Genomic DNA, 23,451 nt, shown 5'->3' with positions numbered 1-23,451 from the left:
GATTCACCAATTAAGCATCAAAAATCAAAAGGGAATAATTCTTCACCTCTAGAGGTGTCGTTTGTCACCGTTGAAGAATTATTCCCTTTTGATTTTTGATGTTCAATTGGTGAATCAACCCACAAATTTTGTGTCAGTGAGATTTTCAGGAATTTCCCTGTTCAACCGTGACTAAACAGAACATTAGATTCTCTTGGACTTCTCTGTGGAGTATTATTACTTTTGATTTTGTTAACTTTGAATTTTATGTCAGCAAATTGTATATATGAATGAGCTCCCGTGCTGTTATTTTGATCTAACCTCCAGGTGAGAGCTGGAGATCTCCCGGCGACAGGGACCAGCGCGCCTGGAGAAGATGGCCGTCCGGGAAGGCGGGCCCTTATGGCGTCGTGCCCTCCCCAAACCCCGCCCTCCTCAGGCCCCCCCCCAAATCTTCAGGTATTTCCCAACCTGGAGGTGGCAACCCTAGGTAAAGGGCTGCACTAAAGGTGGCCAAACTGAACCGACTTCGGCCTCCTCCAGGGTTGCCAACCTCCAGGGGGAAGCTGGAGATCTCCCGCTATTATAGCTGATCTCCAGGCGACAGAGAATCAGTTCCCCTGGAGGAAAAACGGCCGCTCTGGCAATTGGACTCTACGGCACTGAAGCCCCTCCCCTCCCCAGACCCCGCCTTCCTCAGGTCAGGCTCCGCCCCAAAAATCTCCAGGTATTTCCCAACCCGGAGCTGTCAACCCTTTGGGTAGGGATTAGGGTTGCCAACTGCAATTACAAGTTGTTTATGATTTATCCTGCATAATATTGCACAATGATTATATAATTGTCTATTAACTATATGCCTAAATTGAACAAAGACATACTTTGCATTTATTGAATGCTTGTTTTTCTGCTATTTTGTATTTGCTAACTGCCAGGTGGTAGCTGGAGAATTCCTGCTAATTCAACGGATCTCCAGCCGATAGAGATCTGTTCCCCTGGAGAAAAACGGCCGCTTTGGGCATTGGACTCTACGGCATTGAAGTCCCTCCCCTACCCAAACCCTGCCCTCCTCAGGCTCCGCCCCCCCCCCCAAATCTCCAGGTATTTCCCAACCTGGCAACCCTAAGGTGGGACCTGGAGACCCCCCTGAATTGCAGCTGGTTTTCCAGACGGCAGAGACCGCTTCCCCTGGAGAAAATGGCTGCTTTGGAAGGCGGGCTCTAGGGCATTATGTCCCTCCAAGCCCCGCCCTCCCAAGGCTCCACCCACCCCCAAATCTCCAGGGATTTCCCGACCCAGAGTTGGCAAGCATCCCCTCCAGCCCTGTTTCCTTTTCCTCACCCACCCCTGCCTCTTCTCTCCGGACTCCACGCCCCCTCCATCTCCCCCAACCTAGAAAGAGGCAGTTGGGTGGCGCTTAAATAGCCCCTCCCACCTGTAGCCCCACCCACCCACCATCTTTGAACACATGAACACATGGAAGCTGCCTTCTACTGAGTCAGACCCTGGGTCCATCAAAGTCAGTATTGTCTACTCAGACCGGCAGCGGCTCTCCAGGGTCTCAGGCAGGGGTCTTTCCCATCACCTACTTGCCTAGTCCCTTTAACTGGAGAGGCCGGGGACTAAACCTGGGACCTTCTGCGTGCCAAGCAGGTGCTTTACCACTGAGCCACGGCCCCTCTCCATGGCTCTCCAGGGTCTCAGGCAGGGGTCTTTCACATCACCTACTTGCCTGGTCCCTTTAACTGGAGTTGCCGGGGATTGAACCTGGGACCTTCTGCATGCAAAGCAGAGGCTCTACCACTGAGCCACAGCCCCTCCCCTTTGCTGGCACATGGTTCTCAGGGGGGAGGAATTAGCGGTTAAGCCTCAAAGTTGTATTTAATTTTCTTTATATGGTGGCTTGGCCAGATGGCCTTTTTAAACAAACATTTTCTCGCACGCACTCACAAGGATGCAGAGAAGATCCTTGTGCTGGCGGGGTAGGGTTGCCAGCTGCCCGGTGGTGGCGGGCGAACCCCCGGCCAATTCCCCCCCCGCCCGCCGACCAGCTGAGGGTTGGCGGGCCCACGTGCATGCGCTGCGGTTGCCAACCTCCAGATAGCGGCAGGAGATCTCCCGCTATTACAACTGGTCTCCAGCCGATAAGAGATCAGTTCCCCTGGAGAAAATGGCCGCTTTGGCCATTGGACTCTATGGCACTGGAGTCCCTCCCCAAACCCCGCCCCTCCTCAGGCTCCGTCCCAAAAACCTCCCGCCGGTGGCAAAGAGGGACCTGGCAACCCTAGCATGCACGCCTACACACCGTGGTACGTCGCTTCTGGTTTACAACCGAAAGTGCCGCATCGCTAGGGATCTTGGGCGTTTGAGTGGTAAAAGCCCCCTCGCGATGAGGCACTTCCAGGTGTAAACCAGAAGTGATGCACACGCACGTCAGCGCAGCCGCGCATGTGATCCCATCAGCTGTGCCCCAGAAGCCTCCCGCCAGAGGGGAGGGGTGATCTGGCAACCCTACATGGAATTACACTGGGAACAATTTTAGGAATTGGGTTTTCCAGAAGCTGGTGTATCACTAAACTGGGTTCGATTCCTCCGTGTGAGCGGCGGAGGCTCATCTGGTGAGCCGGATTGGTCTCCCCGCTCCTCCACACGAAGCCAGCTGGGCGACCTTGGGCCAGTCACAGCTCTCTCAGCCCCAACCTTCCTCGCAGGGCGTCTGCGGTGGGGAGGGGAAGGGAAGGGGACGGTAAGCCAGTTTGATTCTCCCTTAAGTGGTAGAGAACGTCAGCAGATTAAAAACCAACTCTGCTTCTTCTACGTACTATCGTTCGAAGCCCACACTACCACTGGAAGGATTATGCACAATAAAAAAAACCCACATTAGTTTCTGCTCAATTTGCACAAATCACAGAATCCAGGTTGGCTGGGGTGAATTTTTCCTCTGCAGCATGGTACACGCAGGCCTGGCTAGGACTACTGAAACGGAGAGAACGATTTACAACTCAGTTGCACTGACACCAACGGCCGTGGCTTCGATTGCTCTCGCTTTGTGGAGAACCGGCAAGGGCTGGAAGACTTACCTTTCAGTCTCTGCCCCCCCCCCCGCCTGCACTTCATCCCCCTGCAGCAGCAGACTCTAGAGAACCTTTTTGCCACAGCAAACGTGGTTGTTCCTAAAATAGGGAAGGGTTGCAGTCTCACGAAGTTAGGGGGGGCCGTAGAGAGGAAAGCGGAGCGTGCCCCCACGGAAAACCTTGGTGGGCCACCTCGTCCCATTTTATTAGACACAACGGTGGCTGGTTTGGCGTGTATCTAGGCGGCAAGATCACCAACAGGGCAGAGGGGGTCCCCTTGGGGCGGTTGCTTCCAGCAGTTCTGTCCCCGTGGAGAGCCAGCGTGGCGCGGCGGTTAAGAGCGGCAGACTCTAATCTGGAGGACCGGGTTCAGTTCCCTGCTCCTCCACATGCGGGGCGGAGGCTAATCTGGCGAACCGGGCTCGATTCCCCGCTCCTCCACATGAAGCCAGCTCGGGGACTTTGGGCTAGTCACAGCTCTCTCAGCCCCACCCACCCCAGAGGGTGGCTGTTGTGGGGAGGGGGAGGGAAGGTGATTGTAAGCCGGTTTGGTACTTCCTTAAGTGGTAGAGAGAGTCAACATATAAAAACCAACTCTTCTATTATTAAACTAATTATTAAACAAAACTAATAATAACTAAAGGGAATAATAACAACTAAAGGTGTAACAACTAAAGGGAAACCCTGTATGAACATAGGGACAGAGTTTTTATGATGAATGGTATCAGGATAAAGGGTGGGGCGATGCAGGAACCAGCATGGTGTAGTAGTTAAGAGTGGTGGACTCTAATCTGGAGAACCAGGTTTGACTCCTCGCTCCTCCACACGAAGCCTGCTGGGTGACCTTGGGCTGGTCACAGTTCTCTCCAAACTCTCTCAGCCCCTCCCCAAACCGAAGGGAAGGCAATTGTAAGCCACTTTGAGACTCCTTAAAGGTAGAGAAAAGCGGGGTATAAAAACCAACTCTTCTTTAAGCACACTCAGGCTGGCTGGGGCCCGAGGCTTGGCTCTGGGAGACAAGGACCGTGGGTGGCTTCCGGTTCCCAGACAGCTTCTCCACCACCTGCTTTCCTCGCGCACTGGTTCTTCTGGGAGCCCTCTAGCACAGCTTTCTTCACGGACTGGTAAAACCATATCAAACTGTTACGGCAACACTGCAGGGGGTGTATGGCGATGGCCCCTCTGCAATTTATTAGTATGCCAACTTGCTGCTAGAAAAAAAGAGACCCTCTTGGGGTCTTAGGAGGCCAAACACTGAACATGAGTCAGCAGTGTGAAGTGGTAGCTAAAAAGGCAGATGGGATCCTGGGCTGCATCAACAGCACTATAGTGTCCAGATCACGCAAAGTGATGGTATCGCTTTACTCTGCTCTGGTTTGACCTCACCTAGAGTACTGCATTCAGTTTTGGGCACCGCAATTTAAGTAATTAAATTAAGCTGGACCGTGTCCAGAGGAGGGCAGCAAAGATGGTGAGGGGTCTGGAGGCCAAGTCCTATGAGGAAAGGTTGAAGGAGCTGGGTATGTTTAGCCTGGAGAGGAAGACTGAGAGGGGGATATGATAACCATCTTCAAGTACTTGAAGGGCTGTCATATGGAGGAGGGTGCCGAGTTGTTTTCTGTTGCCCCAGAAGGTCGGGCCAGAACCAATGGGTTGAAATTAAATCTAAAGAAATATTGTCGAAGGCTTTCACGGTCAGAGTTCATTGGTTTCAAGAGTTCAAGAGTTTCTGTCTAGACAATGGGAATAATTTTCAAACAGAGCGGTTCCTCAGTGGAACAGGCTTCCTCGGGAGGTGGTGAGCTCTCCTTCCCTGGAGGTTTTTAAGAAGAGGCTAGATGGCCATCTGTCAGCAATGCTGATTCTATGACCGTAAGTAGATCATGAGAGGCACGGCATCTTGTCCCATCTTCTGGGCATGGAACAGGGTTCACTGGGTGTGTGGGGGGGAGGTAGTTGTGAATTTCCTGCGTTGTGCAGGGGGTTGGACTAGATGACCCTGGTGGTCCCTTCCAACTCTATGATTCTACACCACCACCAAAGAAATGTACATTTATTTTATGTACACCATAACAGCATTTTACTTGTCATGTCACTTACGTGCTATTCTTCCCCAGAAGAACTGGAAGCAGATGGCGTAGGTGTTGTTTTCCGGACAAGACAAACTTGACTTCAGCGGAGGTACTCTTCCATGTGCCTTCAGACCATTCTCTAAGCCTCTTAGCATCATCCCCCGCCCCCAAGCCCGCTTAAAAAATGTACTAGGCGGTACCCTACTGCCCAACTCCGCTAACGGTGGCGGCTTCCTCTGATGCAAGAGGAATCCAAGCAAGGCACTGCTGTGAGACCAGTGAAGTTAAAGAAACTAAGATATGAGACACTGTGTTAGGGTGCATCAGTAGTGGCAAGAGAGCCAGCGCGGTGTAGTTGTTAAGAGCAGGGGTTTGGAGCAGTGGACTCCAATCTGGAGAACCGGGTTTGATTCCCCACTCCTCCACATGAGCAGCGGAGGCTAATCTGGTGAACTGGATTTGTTTCCCCACTCCTCCACACGAAGCCAGCTGGGTGACCTTGGGCTAGTCACAGCTCTCTCAGCCCCACCTCCCTTACAGGGTGTCTGTTGCGGGGAGGGGAAGGTGATTGTAAGCCGGTTTGATTCTTCCTTAAGCGGTAGAGAAAGCCAGCATATAAAAACCAACTCTTCTTCTTCTAAGTTGTCTTAGGAAATGAACAAAAACCCAAAAGCCACACACGTGAAACGCAAAACAGGCTGGGGAAAATCAGTCTCCATTTTTGTTCACGTTTATTGTTAAGCCTTTTGGAAAAGAATTACATGCAGTTCAAAGTTTCAAAGCAAGAAAACATCAGCCGCCGTTTAACAGCCTTCCCATTTATTACTTGTCAATACTGTTCGACGCCACAGGAAGAGGGGAAAATTCTCGTCAAAGAAGCACTAAAAAGAAAAGGGCAACGTTCCAAGCCAAAAAAACATTCTGAGGGGGAGAAGGAGCCCCCCTGCTAACAGAAGTTAAAACACATTCCTGGAAGCTCGTGGTCTTCGTGACAGAGAGCGCCTGGGAAACTAAAATAAGAAAAAACAGGTGAGCTGACAAGGCTACTCGGCAGCACTTTTTAATACTTGCAAAATGCATTCAGATGTTCCTACGTAAGGTCACCTGCTAAAGCAGGACATGAAAACCCAAAGGATCTCAAAATAACAGAAGATCAAAGAGCAGGTCGGCCTGGAGAGCAATACTAGAATTTTAAAACACCAGTGTTGCTCTGACACCTTTGTCCTAAACCGAATCGTTGAACGAGAAAGACTGGCCCCAGAACCATTGCTGCCTGGAAGGGCTGGAGACCGAAAAGATCCTCCACGCCAACCTTCCCCCTGAAAGAGACAGCGTCCGCCTTCAACATTTCTGGAGCGCCTTCCCGGCTCAAAGTAGCTCTTGATGCAAGCTCCGACCGGGAAGACAGTCGCCGCTCCACCTCACCAAAACGGGGGTAAAAGATGGCCACCTCTCCAGGCTGGATGTGTCAAGTTCTTTGCCGATGCACCCCTCCCCAAATGGCACTCGGGCCTCGCACCACGAAACGTGTGGGGCACCAACCAGAAGTGATTGGATAAGGGGGTCCCAAACACCACAGAACGTATTTGTTCATGTGTTTTTTTTTTTTTTTTTTGGCAAGTTCTCAAATCAAGAGGAAGTGCTTCCAGCAACTTGAACGAAGAGGGAATTCAGTTGGTGAAGTAATTCCCCCCCCAAATGCCTTTGTGGTTTCAAACAGTAGAAGCTTATGAAGTTCTCCAAACGTCAAAACCAATTTAGAGTGAGGAAAGCAAGGTCAAACCAAATCATTGTTGGGCAATAACGCCAGGGTGGATATAGCCCTGCTTTGTTTTTAAATGCAAAGGCAGAGTTACGCAGAGACAAGAGAACCAAACACTTAGAAACAAAAGAGCCGTATTGGAAAAACGTATCTGGAAAATGGTTGGACTTCAAGGAAGCCCCTGATTGGCACAATCAGCATCAACCGGCTGGCAGAATTTCGTAGCCGTAATACAGCACGTCTGTTGCATCAGTAACGTCAACTCAAGTTAGGATGAAGCAAACTACTCATGAAGTCCTCTGACAGGTGAAGAATCACACAGCGGGAACCTCAAAAATTAATGTCCGCTACGCTGCACTGTTTTACTCTGCGATGTTCCGAGCCAACAGCCAGAAGCGCTCCAAACCGGAGCAGTGAAGCAAGTCACACCCAAATAACCGTGGATTTAAAAAAGTTACGCACATCTCAGAACTCACACAAAAACGGTCCAGCTTACTGGGTGGGGTGGGGAGAATGTTAACTGCTTTCTAACAGGAATACAAAAAAAAAAAAAAGAGAGAGAGAGATTTGTTTGTCCAGTCAACAAGACAAAGATGTCTTTTGTGGATAGTTATGGAAAAACAAAATTTGGGAAGCCCAGATGCTTGGTCAGGAAGCTGGTTTCAAACCATTGCCATTCAAGAGCTTTTCACGCCACCAGAGTGTCCGTTACTAAAAGACGGTTTCCCCCTCTGCATCCTTTAGTGTTCTAAGATGCTCTGCTCCATCAGAAGTCATGTTAAAGCAATGGCCAGTCTAAGTATCAAGGTGGGGGGGGGGAGGGGAGAAGAACGCCTCGAAAGAGGGCTTTGGCCAACTCTTTACCGTGAATTCTTGAGACGCGCAATACAGAAGAGCAAATTCCCAGACCCCCCCCCTCAAGTGCGTTGCCACCAGTGGGGACTGCAAACCCAAAGACAGCATTCTGCAGCATGCTGACATTCCTTTGGGGAGGGGAGAGCTAAGCTGTTTGACAAACGGCAGAAATCCATACCGAACAACAGCAGTGTCTGATTCCAGGCTGCTGACTCAACAAAGATGCCAGAATAAAGGTGAAATTCCTAGGAGCCCTACTTCTTAAAAAATCAAAGTTCTAGCATGACATTTCTTGGGGTGGGGGACACAAACATGGTCAATGGATGGATTAAAGTAACAGAACTTGCTATTTCAAATCGTAGAGAGCAGTTGTTGCAGCGGTGAAGAGATTCACAATAAAGTTTTTTAAAAGGATGGAAAAGCTGCGCTTCTGAGTCTTGAAGGGGAAGAACCACAATTTCCACCGCTGAGGACGGTCGTTTTTCATCCTGCCCAGAATAGATATGGGACATTCTTGACAAGAGAGAAAAGCATACCAGCTGTTTCTTCATCCAAAGAACAGCTGACTATTAGGATGCTTGGGGCTGAAATTTGCTGATGGCTTCATTCGTCTGAATGACATTATACATTACAATATATATATATATATACACCAAACAAAACCTGGCAAGGTTTCTTGAGGAATGGGCAGACGAAAAACAGTAGCAATCTTTTCATTTGGTTCAAAGATCATTTGGGATTAAATTAAAAATATCACATCAACCCTCCCTCAGTGTTAAAAACCACAGAGAGCGCCTCTGCCAGGGCTCAGCAACGTCTACCTGGCCAAAGGGTAAACGTGGAAAAACAAAACAAAACAGAAGATCAGTGTTTTTTTAATGCTTGCAAGAATTCAAAATCAGGGAAACCAGCTTCTCCATACACCTACCTATTTACAGCCTCTCTTCAGATTGTACATGTTTATCATTCTCCGGCGGAAGGTGTCAAATGTATCTTCCTTCTTCTCCTCCCCAGCAACACCCAAGCCCTCCCCTGCAGAGGTAGAGCCCCTAAGGAGGCAAAACGGAAAAGTTAGCACAACGTCTTACTGGGTGTCACGCTCCCACAAAAAGGGGCAGCTTAATAAGAGCGGGGTTTGCAGTTCCTACGCCAGAACCCAAAGAGGTGCGATCGTGAGTGCAGACTCAAAGCATCATGTAAAAAGGTAAAGGTCCCCTGTGCAAGCACCAGGTCATTCCTGGCCCATGGGGTGACGTCACATCCCGACGTTTCCTAGGCAGACTTTGTTTACCGGGTGGTTTGCCAGTGCCTTCCCCAGTCATCTCCCCTTTACCCCCAGCAAGCTGGGTACTCATTTGACCGACCTCAGAAGGATGGAAGGTTGAGTCGACCTTGAGCCGGCAACCTGAAACCGACTTCCGTAGGGATTGAACTCAGGTTGTGAGGACAGCTTTTGACTGCAGTACTGCAGCTTACCTCTCTGAGTCACGGGGCTTGAAACAAAAAAAGTATCGTGAGATAAGCACAAAAAAAGGGAGGGGAGAGATTTTTTTAAAAAATCAAGGAGAGAATTCCAAAATGGCCATGGAATTCCTCCTTCCAGCCCGTTGTGTACAGAACCTTCTTACGAGCATAGCCAAATGCGTTCAAGTGAGGATGGTCACTGGGAAACCCTTTGTGGGCCCAAATAACTCGAGAAGCGAGTGCAAGAATGATGCGCGGCGATTTACGGCAAGGTGGCTTGACAAGTCTAGAGAGACGACGGCGCAGGCAGAGCTCTGAACTAGGACGGCCTAGGTTCGAATCCCCACGCGCAAGCGTGAAAAGCTCACTGGGCAACCTTGGACGAAATCGGTCACTCTCAGCCCAACAGGGTTGTTAGCAAAGAATCACGCGGATGAACTTACACCGGGGTTTCAGCAAGGCACAGCACAATGTCCCCCCCAGGAGAGTCTGATTAAAAGCAGGCTAGATGCCTTGATCTGCATGGCCCAGCCTCACCAGATCTCAGAAGCTAAGCAGGGTCGGCCCTGGTTAATACATGAATGGGAGACCACCAAGGAAATCCAGGATCGCTACGTCCAGATAAGCAATGGCAAACCTACTCAGTTCGTCTCTTCCCTTGACCTGGATAGCCCAGGATAGCCCAATCTCAACAGATCTTGGAAGCTAAACATGGTCGGCCCTGGTTAGTACTTGGATGGGGGACCACCAAGGAAGTCCAGGGTCACTACGCAGAGGCAGGCAATGGCAAAACCATCTCTGTTCGTCTGCCCTGTACCGGATAGCCCAGGCTAACCCAATCTCGTCAGATCTGGGAAGCTAAGCAGGGTCGGCCCTCGTTAGTATGTGGATGGGAGACCACCAAGGAAGTCCAGGGCTGCTATGCAGAGGCAGGCAATGGCAAAACCACCTCTGTTCATCTTGTGCTTTGAAAGCCCTATGGAGTCCCGCTCAAGCGGGATGTCAAATTGATGGCCCCACCACTGCCAGACGACAGCACTGGCAGTGGATTCACAGACGGTCAGAGAACCGGGCTGAAAGAGTGCTCATGTGTGGCACTTCATGAAACTAGAGAGCAGTTTTAAGGTGAGCTCCACGGGAGTCCTCAAGACTGGCACTCTGATCTTTTTTTTTATCAAGCGACCTGAATGAAGGGTGAAGGAAAACCTTGTCAAACCCGCAGCTGCCGTAAAACCGGGAAGGATAGCAAACATCTTCAAAGAGAGAGAAAGAGAGAAACTGACATTCAAAAGGACTGACAGGTTGGAAAGCTGGGCTGAAGCGAGCAAAAATGAAATTCAGGGAGAAATGCAAAGCCCTGCACTTAAGAGGAAAAAAGAATGGACTGCCCATTATCTTGGGGTGTGTGGAACACAGGCAGGATAATGCTGCTGCAGTCGTCTTGTTTGTGGGCATCTGAGAGGCCCCTGGTTGGCCACTGTGTGAACAGACTGCTGGACTTGATGGGCCTGGGTCTGATCCAGCAGGGTTTTTCTCCCTGCCCCAGGATGTGGTGCTGGCAGCCAATTTGGAAGGCTTTAAGAAGGGAGTGGACATATTCATGGAGGAAAGGGCTATCCATGGCTACAAGTCAAAAGAATACTAGTCCTGATGCATACCTATTCTCTCCAGGATCATAGGAGCAGGCCTAATATATTAGGTGCTGCGGAACACAGGCAGGATAAATGCTTCTGCAGTCATCTTGTTTGTGGGCTTCCGAGAGGCACCTGGTTGGCTGCTGGACTTGATGGGCCTTGGTCTGATCCAGCATGGCTTTTCTTATGTTCTTATGACAGGGCAAATGGGAAGGAATTACTTCAGGGAGAGAAGTCCAGAAAAATGGAGGACAACGTTGATACAAGAGCTCAAGCACGGGCTGGTCACTTGGACAGATTGTCTGGGAAAGCAAAGGAATGCCGAACAGCAGGAAGCAGCATTACAGTGGATCTGGACATAGCCTGACTCCAGATGTGCAAAGGGGGGGGGTCAACATCTCCTCCCAAGGGACCCAAGGCCAGGAATGGTGACAACCTTCACACATCAGCGGTGAGACACTGCCACCATTTAGGGGTTTTAATAGCAGCATTCTATTAGCACGTGAGCCAAGCAAAGATTTCTCAATTTAAATCTGGAACGCTATCTTCTCTTAGTGGGACCACCATCAGAGGAAGACCCTGGAAAGTTGCTGAGGGAAGCAGATGCCTGTCCCCAACAAGGCAAACACTGCAGGGAGAAGGGCGCATGAACACTGGTCTGGAAGGTGCAAAAAAGAGCAACCAAAATGATCAGGGGGCTGGAGCAACTTCCCTATGAGAAGCGGTTAAAGCGCTTAAGGCTGTTCAGCTTGGAAAGAAGGCGGTTAAGGGGAGACACGATAGAGGTCTATAAAATGATGCATGGTTTGGAGAGAGTGGACAGGGAGAAGCTTTTCTCCCTCTCTCATAATACTAGGACTTGGGGTCATCTGCTGAAGCTGGAGGGTGAGATTCAAAACAGATAAAAGGAAGTATTTCTTCACACAACACATAGTTAGATTGTGGAACTCCCTGCCCCAGGATGTGGTGATGGCTGCCAACTTGGAAGGCTTGAAGAGGGGAGTGGACATGTTCATGATGGAGGAGAAAGCTATCCATGGCTACTAATCAAAATGGATACTAGTCATGGTGCAAACCTATTCTCTCACATATCAGAGGAGCAGGCCTATTCTGTTAGGTGCTCTAGAACACAGGTGCTGCAGCCGTCTTGTTTGTGGGCTTCCTAGAAGCACCTGGTTGGCCACTGTGTGAACAGACTGCTGGACTTGATGGATCTTGGTCTGATCCAGCAGGGCCTTTCTTATATTCTTATGTACTTCAATTGCTTTCCAACAAAGTTTATCCAACTGGGCTAGAAGAAGCAGGAGAACAGGGAACCGTTTCCACCTTGGTTTGGTCTCAGCTAGTCCTGTCCCTGATGATTCTGGAATACAGGCTCCTTTCAGGGCGGGTACCGGCGAGAGTCTAGAAGGTGCACCAGTAAGAGAAAACCGGGTGTGGTGCTCTGGATGTCGCTCTCGGAAAGCGCGTCCATTGGTAATGGCCATCTGAACAGGACTGCTAAAGTTCCTAGGCAACCTAGTTCAGAAGACCCATGTGTTCTCACCGAGCTCTCTGGCGGCGCGTGTGTATCTTTCCCAGTGCAGCTACCAAGAAACATATGAACACATGAAGCTGCCTTAGTCTGAATCAGACCCTTGGTCCATCAAAGTCAGTACTGTCTACTCAGACAGGCAGCGGCTCTCCAGGGTCTCAGGCAGAGGTCTTTCACATCACCTACTTGCCTGGTCCCTTCAACTGGAGATACCAGGGAGTGAAGCTGGGACCTTCTGCACGCCAAGCAGAGGCTCTACCACTGAGCTACGGTCCCTCTCCATGGCTCTCCAGGGTCTCAGGCAGAGGTCTTTCACATCACCTACTTGCCTAGTCACTTTAACTGGAGATGCCGGGGACTGAACCTGGGACCTTCTGCGTGCCAAGCAGATGCTCTACCACCTAGCTATGGCCCTTCTCCTTGAACTGGGGACTGAGCCCTGGTACCTTCTGTAACAGGCATGACCTCTGCTGTTAAACTGCAGGATCTCCCCTCATCCTACAAAATGGCTTTATGCCAAGCTGGGTCTCCATCGATCTATTTAACTGGTAGCAGCTCTCCTGAGCTTTCCCAGACTGCAGCCAAGAAATCAGAAAGAAGCTGAGACTGGGAAGGGCAGCCATGAAGGAGCCAGAAAAGATTCTTGAGTGTCACTGGCAACCAAGATCAAGTTCATTCATGCCATCGTGTTTTCTATTACTATATATGGGTGTGAAAGTTGGACAATGAAGAAAGCTGATAGGAAGAACGTAGATTCCTTTGAAATGTGGTGTTGGAGGAGAGGGTTATGGATACTGTGGACTGCCAAAAAAAACCAAATCAGTGGGTTCTAGATCAAATCGAGCCTGAACTGACCCTAGAAGCTACAATGACCAAAATGAGGCTGTCATTCTTTGGTCACATTATGAGAAGACAAGAGTCATTGGAAAAGACAATCTTGCTAGGAAAAGTGGAAGGAAGCAGGAAAAGAGGAATACCCAACAAGAGATGGATCGACTCTATGAAGGAAGCCACGGCCCTCAACTTGCAAGACCTGAACAAGGCTGTTAAAGATAGGACGTTTTGGAGAACACTGATTCATAGGGTCGCTTGAGTCGGAAGTGACTTGACGGCAACACACACACAGCTCTCCAAGGTCAGGCATGAGGTCTTACCCAGCCGTGAAACCAGAGATCTTTTTACAACCAGAGACGCCACGGAATAAACTGGGGACCTTTTCCACAGGAAGCACGGGTGCTGGAACTGAGTTAAGGGCCTGCCGTTTTCAAGCTTTACGAAAGGATGATTTTAAAACATGGGGAGGGAGGGGGAATCCTTCATTTCCAGCACACACGTTTTGAATCACAGGATTTCCAATCACCCGTAAAGAACGATTCACCTCAGAACTGTGCGTGCAGGATGTCAGTGGTAGGCATTGGCCAAAGGTATTTTAGACGAGGGAAATTCAGCCCTGAGGTGGTCGATTGGGATATTCCCATTCCAGTGCAATACTTTGATTATAATTTTCGGGGTATCTTCAAAGCAGCTGGTAAGTAGTAAACTACAGATAGAGTAACAGCCTTATCTTTACCAGACAGCAAATAGATTAGGGGGTAGTCATGAGAACACATAGGAAAGTGTGAAATCAATGGAGTGATCAAAGAAGATCTTATAGAAGAATATAAATCACAACTGAATAAAAAATGGATAAGTGTTTCTGTCTGCCTTTCTGCTCCGGTCGACTGGGTTTTTCAAAAATCGATTGGGGTATTAGAGAAGCAACAACTGACAAGAGATAAAACTCACGCGACTGAGGCGGATGCTGGGGCACAGAGGGTATGATTCCAAGCGAGGCGAAGGATACTCACCATTCCGAAAACCCTTGCAAGGGAAAAAAGCTCCAAGGGTGGAAGAAACCGTACAAGTTAAAGACATCTGAAAACATGGTGCAGTTTAATTCATTTCTGAAAGCCAAGGATTTGGCAATTTTGTTTTTTTTTAAAGAGAAGGGAATGGAAGCTGCTGGCGAAGGGAAAGCAAGCCACCGGAATGGCTACGGCCGTCTCTTATCGTGTCTGGTATCCGGAGATCGATTCCCCTCTGAACACAGGTCCGATTCCACCACCGTAGCTAACAGCCATTAACAGGTCTATCCTCCATGGAACGTGCTTAATCTTTTTCAAACAGCTTGCAGCGAGTTCCAGGTAGGGAACGAACTTGAATCATCTTTCGGGGTAGTAAAGAGTCACCATTAGGAATAGGGTTTACCTGGATGTTCAAGGCTCGCACAAACTCACGACATACGCACAAACACACACCCCGTGGCTCCTGCTACGTACACTTTGATCGGCTCCCGGATCCCGTCGCCGTGCGACCCAAGGCCGCGCCCCTCCTGCCAGCCCATCTTCTTGAGCATCTGGAAGCCGATATTCTTCCCCGTCAGTTTCTTCTGCAGGAACTCTGTGTCCTTGGTCTTCGGAAACTGCCGAGCAAGAGAGGGGAGAGGACAGGCAGAGAGATTATTTCGCGATCGGGGCAGAATCGTTGAGCCTGCCCCATGAAATGGCAATTAATTTATTTATTTGGCTTGTATTCCACCTTTCCCGACTTTCAATCAGGCTCACAGTGGCTAACAACATTTTAGCACACTTAAAAACCCAACAATTTACAATTTTAAACCCACAGTATCTCTTAGTGTTGCCAATTTCAGGTTGGGAAATTCCTTGAGATTTTTTGGGGAAAAGAGCCTTGGTTACTCACCGTGAAGGCTTCTTCTGCTCTGGGATACGGAGGCCATCTTAAGAGTGGGTGTTTCCTCTTCCTCTTGTTCCGGGAGGCAGGACCTAGAATTTTAACTGCCTATCTTTGGAGGGAACGCCCCCGCCCTTTCCAAAGACTTTCCGAGCAAGGAGTGTCACCATTATACAGAGAAAGAAGTAAAGGCATAGCAAAAAAGGAAAAGACCTAACAACGAGTGTTGAAATAAGTTTTAACTTGTAATCTTAACTGTAACAATATTAATAAAGAACTATTTGTAATCCCAACCTAAAAAACTTGTGTTGAGAAAAAAATATTGCAGTAAAAAACAACTGTGTGCCATCCTCCTATACTACTTAGACGTCTGGGCGGGCAAGATGGCCTCCGTATCCCAGAGCAGAAGAAGCCTTCACGGTGAGTAACCAAGGCTCTTTCTCGCTCTGGGAGAGGAGGCCATCTTAAGAGTGGGACTTAAAAGAGCTGTGCCTGCCCGGGTGGGATCAGACGTCGTGGAGAATGCTCTGAAGAACACGCCTCCCGAAGGAGGCGTCAGCTGAGGCATAAAGATTAAGCTTGTAATGCCTCACGAAAGTGGAAATTGAAGACCAGGTTGCGGCCTTACAAATTTCCTCGATAGAAGCTCTAGGATTAAAGGCCGCTGATGTGGCTGCACTCCTAACAGAGTGTGCTGTCAAACCTGAGGGGACGGAAATTTTTGTTGCTTTATAGGCCTGAGAGATACAGTTAGTAATTGTGCGACTAATGGATGCACGGGACATAGGCTTGCCTTTGTTTGGGACTGTCAGATTGATAAAGAGAGCGTCTGACACTCTTAGGTGTTTGGTACGGTCAATATAAGTATGAAGGGCCCTTCTAAGATCTAGGGTATGCCAGGTTTTCTCCCTTGGGGTTTTGGGTTTTGGACAGAAAGAAGGTAGTACGATACCCTGATCTCTATGAAAACTGGAGTTGACCTTTGGTATAAGGGAAGGGTCGGGAGCAAGGACAACCTTGTCCTTGTGAAAGGTGCAAAAACCTGGTCTAACAGATAACTCCGAAACTCTCCTAGCTGATGTCACTGCTGTTAAAAATAAGGTCTTCATTCTCAACAGATTTAAGGAGATGTTTGTTAAGGGTTCAAAAGGACACTGAGTAAGGGCTGTTAGAACTGTATGCAGGCTCCAAGTAGGGAACCTGTGTTTTATCGGAGGAGAGATTAACGTAAATCCCCTTAGAAAGGCTTTAATATGGGGATGTTTAGTTAGTGGATAGTCTGATACCTTTGGGACAATGGTGGAAATCGCTGCTAGTTGACGACGTAGAGTTGTTAGAGATAAACTCTGTCGCCGTCCGTCCTGTAAAAAGGCTAGGATGTTGCAGATGGTGGGTTTAATTGGATTAAGCTGTTTTCTTTAACCATCTCACAAAGGCTTTCCACGTGGTGTTGTATATCCGCTTTGTAGAAGGTCTCCGAGCAGCAAGGATAGTTTCAGCTATCTCTACATCATAACCTAACTTCAGTGGGCGACTCCTCTCAATACCCAGGCGGTCAGTTTGTACCAGCCTGGGTCTGGATGAAGTATCGGAACTTGGTGGAGAAGATCTGGTCGAAGTGGAAGAGTCCACGGTTTTGCGATGGACATCTCTATCAGAGTGGGAAACCACGGGCGCCGCGGCCAGTAAGGAGCTACCAGAATGACAGTGGCTTGAAGGAGATTGATGCGTCTGAGGACTCTGGGAAGGAGTGGGAAGGGAGGGAAGGCATACAGAAGACCCGGTGGCCAGGGCGCCGTGAGAGCGTCTGTCTGTTCTGCTCCCACTTGAAAGTATCTGTTGTAATACCTTGGTAATTGGTGGTTTTTGTTTGACGCGAAGAGATCTACTAGGGGGATGCCGCAGTGAGTTGTCTGGAGATGAAACACATCCTGATTCAGGCTCCACTCGGCCTCGTTGAGCTGTTGTCTGCTGAGCCAATCCGCGTCAACGTTGAGGGCTCCCTGGATGTGCTCCGCTGAGATGGAGTAGAGGTTGATCTCGGCCCAAGACAGGATTTTTAAGGCTTCCTTGTGTAGAACAGAGGACCGGGAGCCCCCCTGCTTGTTCAGGTGAGCCTTGGCTGAGACATTGTCTGTCCTCACCAGTAGATCTGTTCCGGTCAGGTGATGTTTGAAGTGCAGAAGGGCATGATAAATTGCACGGATCTCCAGAGCGTTGATGTTCATTCGCTTTTCTTGGGTTGACCACGTGCCCTGCGCTGGTTGACCCTGGAAGATAGCTCCCCAGCCTGTGAGAGAAGCATCCGTAAATAGCTGTACCGGTGTTTGTCGTATGTAGTGGACCCCTTTCTGGAGATTCCCTGGAATGGTCCACCACTTGAGACTGCGTCGTGTCATGGTAGAGAGGAGAGACCTGTTTCTCTTTATTAGGATGTATTTCTGGTAAACCTTGAGGAACCATTGAAGAGGTCTGGAGTGTAGTCGCGCCCACTGCACCGCTGGAATGCATGAAATCATCAGTCCCTGCAACTTGGCCAGGGTCATGAGACGGACTGTGGGAGCTTTCATAATTGTATTCGCGAGAGTGCAGATCTTGCGGATCTTGTCAGGTGAAAGGACTAGAGAGTTGGCGACGGTGTCGATGTACACCCCTAGATGACGGAGATGTTGAGTGGGAGTAAGATGACTTTTCTTCTGGTTGACCAGAAAGCCGTGGTTGTCTAGGAGCTCGAGTACGATGTTTGTATGTTGGATACTTTGTGTTCTTGACGACGAGCAAATTAAGATGTCGTCTAGATATGGGTGGATCCTTACACCTTTCTGACGCGCTAGGGCTACTAGGGCCACCAGGACCTTGGTGAAGACTCGTGGGGCTGAACCTAGACCGAAGGGGAGGGCCCTGAATTGATAGTGAAGACCATTGTGCAGAAATCTGAGGAATCGTCAGTGATCTGGGTGGATAGATATGTGAAGATAGGCCTCGGTGAGATCCACGGAGGTTAAGAAGTCTCCTGGTCTTAAAGCCTCTGCTATGGATTGTAGAGTCTCCATCCTGAAGCGACGGTAGGTGACATGTTTGTTGAGGTATTTCAGATCGAGGATGGCCCGCCATCCTCCGTCCCTTTTTGGCACAGTAAAGAATACGGAATATATGCCCAACAATTGTTCCGAGGGAACCACGTATTCTATCGCCTTGATCTCTAACAGATGTTGGATGGCTGCTAAGGTTCTGAGCCGTTTGTCTGGTCGATGGGATACGAGGGACGTTACCAGACGATCTCGAGGTTTTTTGCAAAACTGGATTCGATAGCCCTGAGTGACAGTCTGTAAAACCCAATGGTCTGTATGGATAGTTGACCATTGGTTGTGAAAAAGGTTGAGTCTGCCTCCCACTGGATGTAGCCTGGCGTCACTGTCTAGATTGACGAAAGGACTTGTCTCCTCTGTCGCCCTGGGAATTCTGGGATCTTGAGGAATTTTTAGGGAAGCATCCTCCCCTACGAAAGGATCCCCTTCCGTAGTTCCATTGACCTCTCCTTTGTTCAGGTCTATAACGTGAGTATGGGTGGTAGGGACGAAAGGAAGTAGGGTTAGGGAACCCTTTAGATTCCTTACGAAGGCCTCTGGGTAAGAATTTCTTTTTATCTTTTGATTCCACCAATATTTCTTCCAACTTTCCCCCAAATAACTTCTTACCTTCGTAGGGATAACCCATTAACACTGCTTTAGACCTGTGTTCGGTTTGCCAGGGTCGCAGCCACAGAGCCCGCCTAGCGGCTGTTGCGGTGGCTAGGGCCCGAGCTGATAAACACATGGTATCAAGTGTGGAATCAGCCAGGAAGGAGACCGCCTTAAGAATTCTAGATACTCCTTCCATAGCACTTCTATCTTCCTCTGGGATCAGTTTGGCTAACTTTCTAGTCCAGATGATAGCTGCTCTGGACACTAATGCGGAAATGATGAGGAGCTAATAGCCAAAGCTGAGGCTTCATGGGCTTTCTTACAGGCTAATTCCGTCTTTCTGTCTGCAGGATCTTTGATAGACACTAAGCCTTCCTCTGTGACTGTATCAGAGGTATGTAGTGCAGTGATGGGACTTTCCACTAGGGGGATTTTTAATAAATCAGCAGTGTTACTGGCTATGTTGTATAGTTTTTTGGTATTCTGAGGGAATTGCTTTCCTCCCATGGGCTTATCCCATTCCCCTTTTAGCAGAGACAAAAAATAATCAGGAACAGGCACTACCTTCTCAGTGACCGTATAGGAATGAAAGAACTCCTTTGCTCCTTTCTTTTTCTCCTGAGATGGGGTAGAATCATCAGAAAGGTCTAGTGAAGCCAGAACTTTTGTTAAAAATGGCTGTAAATCTTCAGCCTCAAAAAGCCTAGAATGTTTTGATGGTTGGGGTAAAGGGTCTTCTCCTTCAGAGGAGAACTCGCCCTCTTCTCTATCAGTATCATTATCGGAGGAGAAAGGTGATGGCCCTTGTCCCGTTAACTGAGGTTGAGAAGATGAGGTAGCCTTTAAGGCTGGTTTAGTGGGCCGAAGGTCTCCCCCCCGGGAGGAATGTGGACCACTTTGCTGCCCGCCGCCCGCTTGATCCTGGCCCCTGGGACCGCGAAGGTCTCGGCTGGGCGCTGGCACGCCAGTAAGGGAAGGGGTGGGGGAAGAGAGCTGCGCGGCTCTAAGGCCCTCAGTGAAAGCGTCCTTGAGTAAGGACGCGAGCTCCGCTCGCAGGAGGGCAATTTCACTCGTGGCCGAATGAGAGGGGAGAGAGGGGGAGGGTACATTACCGGCATCGGATGAGCTCGGACCGGGGAGTTGAGGAGGCGAGACGCCTACGGCCTGATCAATGGTTTGTGCGCTCGTAGAGGAGATAGAGGCCGAAACCGCTGTATTTCCCCGGCCGTTCCCAGTTCCGGAGTCAGAGAGCTTGCCTCTATCTGGTTTGTCTGCAGCCGATAAGCGGGCGTGAGCAGCGGTTAGGAGGCGTTTGGCGCTTCCCTGGTGAGAGGAGCCTCTTTTGCGCTTGAGCTGTTAATACACTGCTCTCCCAGAGCAAGGCAGGAACAAGACTGGAAAGGGCGGGGGCGTTCCCTCCAGAGATAGGCAGTTAAAATTCTAGGTCCTGCCTCCCGGAACAAGAGGAAGAGGAAACACCCACTCTTAAGATGGCCTCCTCTCCCAGAGCGAGAACGGTGAGCTTTGGGGGAAGAGAGGGACCTCATCAGTGCATAATACCAGAACGCAGGGTCCTCTGCTGAAGCTGGAGAGTGAGAGATTCAAAACAGATAAAAGGAAGTATTTTCTCACACAATGCACAGTTAAATTGTGGAACTCCCTGCCCCAGGATGTGGTGAGGGCTACCAATTTGGAAGGCTTTAAGAGGGGAGTGGACATGTTCATGGAGGAGAGGGCTATCCATGGCTACTAGTCAAAATGGATACTGGTCATGATCCTTACCTATTTTCTCCAGTATCAGAGGAGGAGAACTATTGTATTAGGTGCTTTGGAACACAGGCAGGATAATGCTGCTGCAGTCATCCTGTTAGTGGGCTTCCTAGAGGCACCTGGTTGGCCACTGGGTAAACAGACTACTGGACTTGATGGACCTTAGTCTGATCTAGCAGGGCTTTTCTTATGTTCTTATGGTGGCTACTAGTCAAAAGGGATACTAGTCATGAGACGCGCCTATTCTCTCCAGGATCAGAGGAGCAGGCCTATTGTATTAGGTGCTGTGGAACACAGGCAGTACAATGCTGCTGCAGCTGTCTTGCGTGCGGGCTTCCCAGAGGCACCTGGTTGGCCACTGTGTGAACAGACTGCTGGACTTGATGGGCCTGGGACTGATCCAGCACGGCTTTTCTTATATTATGTTCTTATGAAGATACCACTGTTGGCTGAGCAAAGGGGCAGGATACAACCTACTATTTTAATTCTGAATGTAAGCTAAAGAAACAAGCCTCTGCCGAGAAAGTATCACTCTGAGCCTCGCCTGTTCCAAAGCTTCATACAGAAAATAGTCCCTTTGAGGAGAAAACTAGCAGGTCAGGGAGGAAAGTGTTCCAGGCGGTATGCAAATAACATTTTTGCACAGCGGTTGGCTACACCGCCCCCACCCAAAGCTTGATGGGCCCCACTTATCCCACAGTGTCGTTGCGATGCTCAAAAGTAAGCCTCGCGCGCAAGTCGAGAACGAACGGGATCCCGATGGCAGCCGTTTCCGCCCTCACCTTTTTCCTCTTGTAAGCAGTGTAGCCACGCGGTCGATCGTAAGCGATCCGGACAGGCTCGTGGACTGCAAGGCAAACCGGAGGCGGGAGAGTCAACTGGGGGGCCGTGGGGAGGGGCCGTGGCTCAGCAGTAGAGTCTCTGCTTGGCACGCAGAAGGTCCCAGGTTCAATCCCCGGCATCTCCAGTTAAAAGGGACTAGGCGAGTAGGTGATGTGAAAGACCTCAGCCTGAGACCCCGGAGAGGGGCTGTGGCACAGTGGTAGAGCATCTGCTTGGCATGCAGAAGGTCCCAGGTTCAGTCCCCAGCATCTCCAGTTAAAGGAACCAGGCAAGTAGGTGATGTGAAAGACCCCTGCCTGAGACCCTGGAGAGCCGCTGCCGGTCTGAGTAGAGAATACTGACTTGGATGGACTAAGGGTCTGATTCAGGATAAGGCAGCTTCATGTGTTCAAGAACTAGAAGCATGCTTTGAGACACTGCGTAGCTCCTTTGCCACCTGTGTTCTCAACTGCCTGCCTTCCCCACCCTTATTTGGGGAGGAGCCATGGCTCAGTGGTAGATAATCTGCTTGGCATGCAGAAGGTCCCAGGTTCAATCCCTGGCTTCTCCAGTTAAAGGGACCAGGCAAGTAGGTGATGTGAAAGACCTCTGCCTGAGACCCTGGAGAGCTGTGGAAAGGGGCTGTGGCTCAGTGGCAGAGACTCTGCTTGGCATGGAGAAGGTTCCAGGTTTAATCCCCAGCATCTCCAGTTAAAGAGGCCAGGCAAGTAGGAGATGTGGAAGACCTCTACCTGAGACCCTGGAGAGCCGCTGCCAGTCTGAGTAGAGAATACTGACTTGGACCAAAGGTCTGATTCAGAATCAGGCAGCTTCATGTGTTCAAAAAAGCCCCCGACCCGAGACTGCCTCCTGTTCCCCAAACCCCACAAAGCAACCCCCTTCCAAGCAGGGCAACCCCCTTCCCAGTTCACAGCCAGACCTTACAGCGGTCGATGTGGTGCTGAACCCAACCCTGGGGCCCTTGGGTTGCTGCCACCCCTCAGCTGGGGGACCCCCTCACCTTGCGGCTCTTCAACATGGCAGACCCTCTTCTGGGCCGGGATCATGCCCACTTTCAAGGACTTGCTACTGATTCTCTTGCGCTGAGGAGGGGCGCTGGGTGCCCCCTGGGCAACCAGCTGTAGGGCGGCGCCTTCGGAGGAGGAGCTGGCCTGCCCTTCCTCGGCCGTGCCCAGCTCGTCTGTTTTGCTGGCCCCTTCCTCGGCGGGCGTTTCTTCTGCCTCCTCGCCTCCCTCTCTTTCCGTCTGAGGGGCCTCTGTTTCCATCGGAGGGGCCTCTTCCTCTAACTCGGCTTCTTCATCGTCGTCCTCCTCCTCCTCTTCTGCACCCCCGTCACCCTCCAGATATTCCTGACTTTGGCTGGGGTCCACGGATTCTTGCACCGAGTTAAAGTTGATGGAAGGACACAGCTCGTAGACTTTGGTGCGATAGAACTTGAAAGCCGAGCTCTCTTGATCCTGCAGAAACCTGGGAGAAGGATGTAGAACCATAGAATTATAGAGTTGGAAGGGACCACCAGGGTCATCTAGTCCAACTGCACAAGGCAGGAAATTCACAACTACTTCACCACCCCATACCCCCAGTGACCCCAACTCCATGCCCAGAAGATGGCCAAGATGCCCTCCCTCTCATGATCTGCCTAAGGTCATAGAACCAGCATTGCTTACAGATGGCCATCTAGCCTCTGCTTAAAAACCTCCAGGGAAGGAGAGCTCACCACCTCCTGAGGAAGCCTGTTCCACTGAGGAACTGCTCTAACTGCCAGAAAGTTCATCCTAATTTCTAGATGGAAACTCTTTTGATTTAATTTCAACCCGTTGGTTCTGGTCCGACCTTCTGGGGCAACAGCAAACAACTCAGCACCATCCTCTATTTGACAGCCCTTCAAGTACTTTTAGCTGTGGCTGTGTATTCCATCAACATCAACGAACCTTTTCAGTTCCTATAATCGTTGAGTTACCTCTGAGTAAATGAGGGGGGTTCTCTCCCCGCTGCTATTGAAGCCTTGTCTCTAGAGCAGGGGGGGTCAAACATACGGCCTGGGGCCGGCCCCT

At 50.0% G+C, this 23,451-nt stretch overlaps 1 protein-coding gene across 1 annotated transcript in view; it reads right to left on the bottom strand.

Moving 5' to 3' along the window:
* Nucleotides 1-8,625: 8,625 nt before the first annotated feature.
* SUGP2 (SURP and G-patch domain containing 2) overlaps nucleotides 8,626-23,451 on the bottom strand; it is a 30,037-nt gene continuing 15,211 nt past the window's right edge. The window contains exons 6-9 of the mRNA XM_056845164.1: nucleotides 22,398-22,864; nucleotides 21,337-21,401; nucleotides 14,690-14,832; nucleotides 8,626-8,788 (exon numbers count right to left, since the gene is read on the bottom strand). Coding sequence (XP_056701142.1) covers nucleotides 8,668-8,788; nucleotides 14,690-14,832; nucleotides 21,337-21,401; nucleotides 22,398-22,864 — 796 coding nt within the window. The 3' untranslated portion in view covers nucleotides 8,626-8,667. The remainder of the gene's footprint in view (nucleotides 8,789-14,689; nucleotides 14,833-21,336; nucleotides 21,402-22,397; nucleotides 22,865-23,451) is intronic.

This window comes from Euleptes europaea, chromosome 2 (assembly GCF_029931775.1).
Source record: "Euleptes europaea isolate rEulEur1 chromosome 2, rEulEur1.hap1, whole genome shotgun sequence".
In the NCBI taxonomy this organism is placed as follows: Eukaryota; Metazoa; Chordata; class Lepidosauria; order Squamata; family Sphaerodactylidae; genus Euleptes; species Euleptes europaea.
Note: the sequence above shows the minus strand (reverse complement) of the source record. Positions and strands in the feature narration are given on the sequence as shown.